The sequence below is a fragment of the Bison bison genome, unplaced genomic scaffold (assembly GCF_000754665.1).
Source record: "Bison bison bison isolate TAMUID 2011002044 unplaced genomic scaffold, Bison_UMD1.0 scf7180017864472, whole genome shotgun sequence".
NCBI lineage: Eukaryota > Metazoa > Chordata > Mammalia > Artiodactyla > Bovidae > Bison > Bison bison.
In genome coordinates, this window is record NW_011495033.1 from 12,390,425 (window position 1) to 12,392,003 (window position 1,579).

Below are 1,579 nucleotides of genomic sequence, written 5' to 3' on the forward strand. Positions count from 1 at the left end.
AGGCGCCCCCCGGGGCCTCTTAAAGAGACACGCACTCTCAGCCCTGGGGACCCCCCGGAGGCGCCTGTTCCCGGGAAGGGGAAGGGGAGGGGAGACCCAGCGGGGGAGGGGCCGAGCGAGAGCTGAACGCCGCACAGCGCAGCTCCAGAGCTGCCTGGGCCTCCGCTTCGCGGGTTTTCGTTGAGCCAAGGATATTCCTCGCTGGAGAGTTTGGCGGGAGGTGTTGGGCGCGGTGGGGGGAATGGGGACGGAAATTCAGACTATTAAGAGTGGCTGTAGCGGGACCTCGTGCTGGTTGCGGGATGGCGGGGCAGGGCAGCTGATGGGGTCCGGGCAGAGAAAGAGCCCGCGGCCGCCAGAGGGCAAGTCCGTGGCCCAGTGGCTGTGGCCAGGTGGGATCGTGGTCCCCCAAGGGCAGCCGCTGCACCGTCGCCGCGCGGTTTCTTGGGCAAACAACCTGGGCCAGCGTGTTTCAAATTCTCTGGGTCTTGGACCCTTTTACCAGGTACAGACCTTCCCCAGGAAAATGTTCAAATCGCACACACTTAGGTGTTCTCCACGCCATTCTTAAGTTTGAAAGTACGCGTACACACACGACTTTGCAAATGCATGCGCGGATTCCCAGGCCAGTGCCCGGATTTCTGGCTACGGAACGCTGGCTGTTATCTGGTCACCCCAGCAGCTGCGCAATCCTATCCACACACATCCCTCCCCAGCGGCAACATCTCGCCTAAGATGGAGCCGGCAGGACTTTGCCGGGGCAAAGCAGCAATGTATCTGGCCCGGGCTGCATAGACTGCGCGGCAAGGAGTCAAAGATTCGTTCTAGACAGAGAGGAGGCACTAAGAGAGGAGCGACCCAGTGGAGAGTGAGGTCGGGAAGGAAAACCCTCTGGGGGCGGCGCCCTGTGGCGCGCTGTATAGGGATGTAGCAAGATCTCTGGGGTCGGCTCAGGAAAGTAGAAAAAAGGTCGAGGAGGCCAAACCACTCCGGCCGGTCCCCAAACTGCACTGCCCGGGGTGATCAGACTTTACACGCCAGGTCTGCGTGTGCAGCATAAAGATTCCCTGCGACTGGTGTGCGCAGCGCATGGAACTGTGGGTGTGGGCTGTACGCGCCCACCACGCCCGGGCAGAGTCCGCGCCGGCCGAACTAACTTGCATTGGAATCGGGCGTGCGGGCAGGCGTGCCACCCGTGTCCAGTGCGTGGTCCGTCTGGCCCTCCGACCGCCAGGAATCAGGCAGTGTCAGGGCTTGAGACTGATCCGAGGCAGGTGTGTGGGCGCCCGCTTTAAGTTCGACTCCCGCTGAGCACAGAGGGAACTACCACCGTGGGCGCGAGACACACACACACACACATACTGAGGGCGGGAGAAAACCCTGGTCCTGCGGGAGAACAACGTCTGGCTGCGGGGCGGGGGGAGGGAGGTTCAACTGCAGGTGCGCACAGACACTCAGACCCCCACACTAGCTAGTCGGCACCACGGAACCTGGGAGACGTGAGCTTTCGAGAGCTGGGAACCAATTCCAGGAAAGTGGCCTAGAGAGGATGCCGGTGTAGAGGATGGGGCATGCTTGT

The 1,579-nt window shown here is 62.1% G+C and overlaps 1 protein-coding gene across 1 annotated transcript in view; it reads left to right on the forward strand.

The window, feature by feature from the left end:
* The first annotated feature begins 241 nt into the window (after positions 1–241).
* Positions 242–1,579, forward strand: part of TBX2 (T-box 2) — an 11,904-nt gene continuing 10,566 nt past the window's right edge. Inside the window, exons 1-2 of the mRNA XM_010861715.1 lie at positions 242–505; positions 1,087–1,274. Of these exons, the coding sequence (XP_010860017.1) occupies positions 242–505; positions 1,087–1,274 (452 nt within the window). The remainder of the gene's footprint in view (positions 506–1,086; positions 1,275–1,579) is intronic.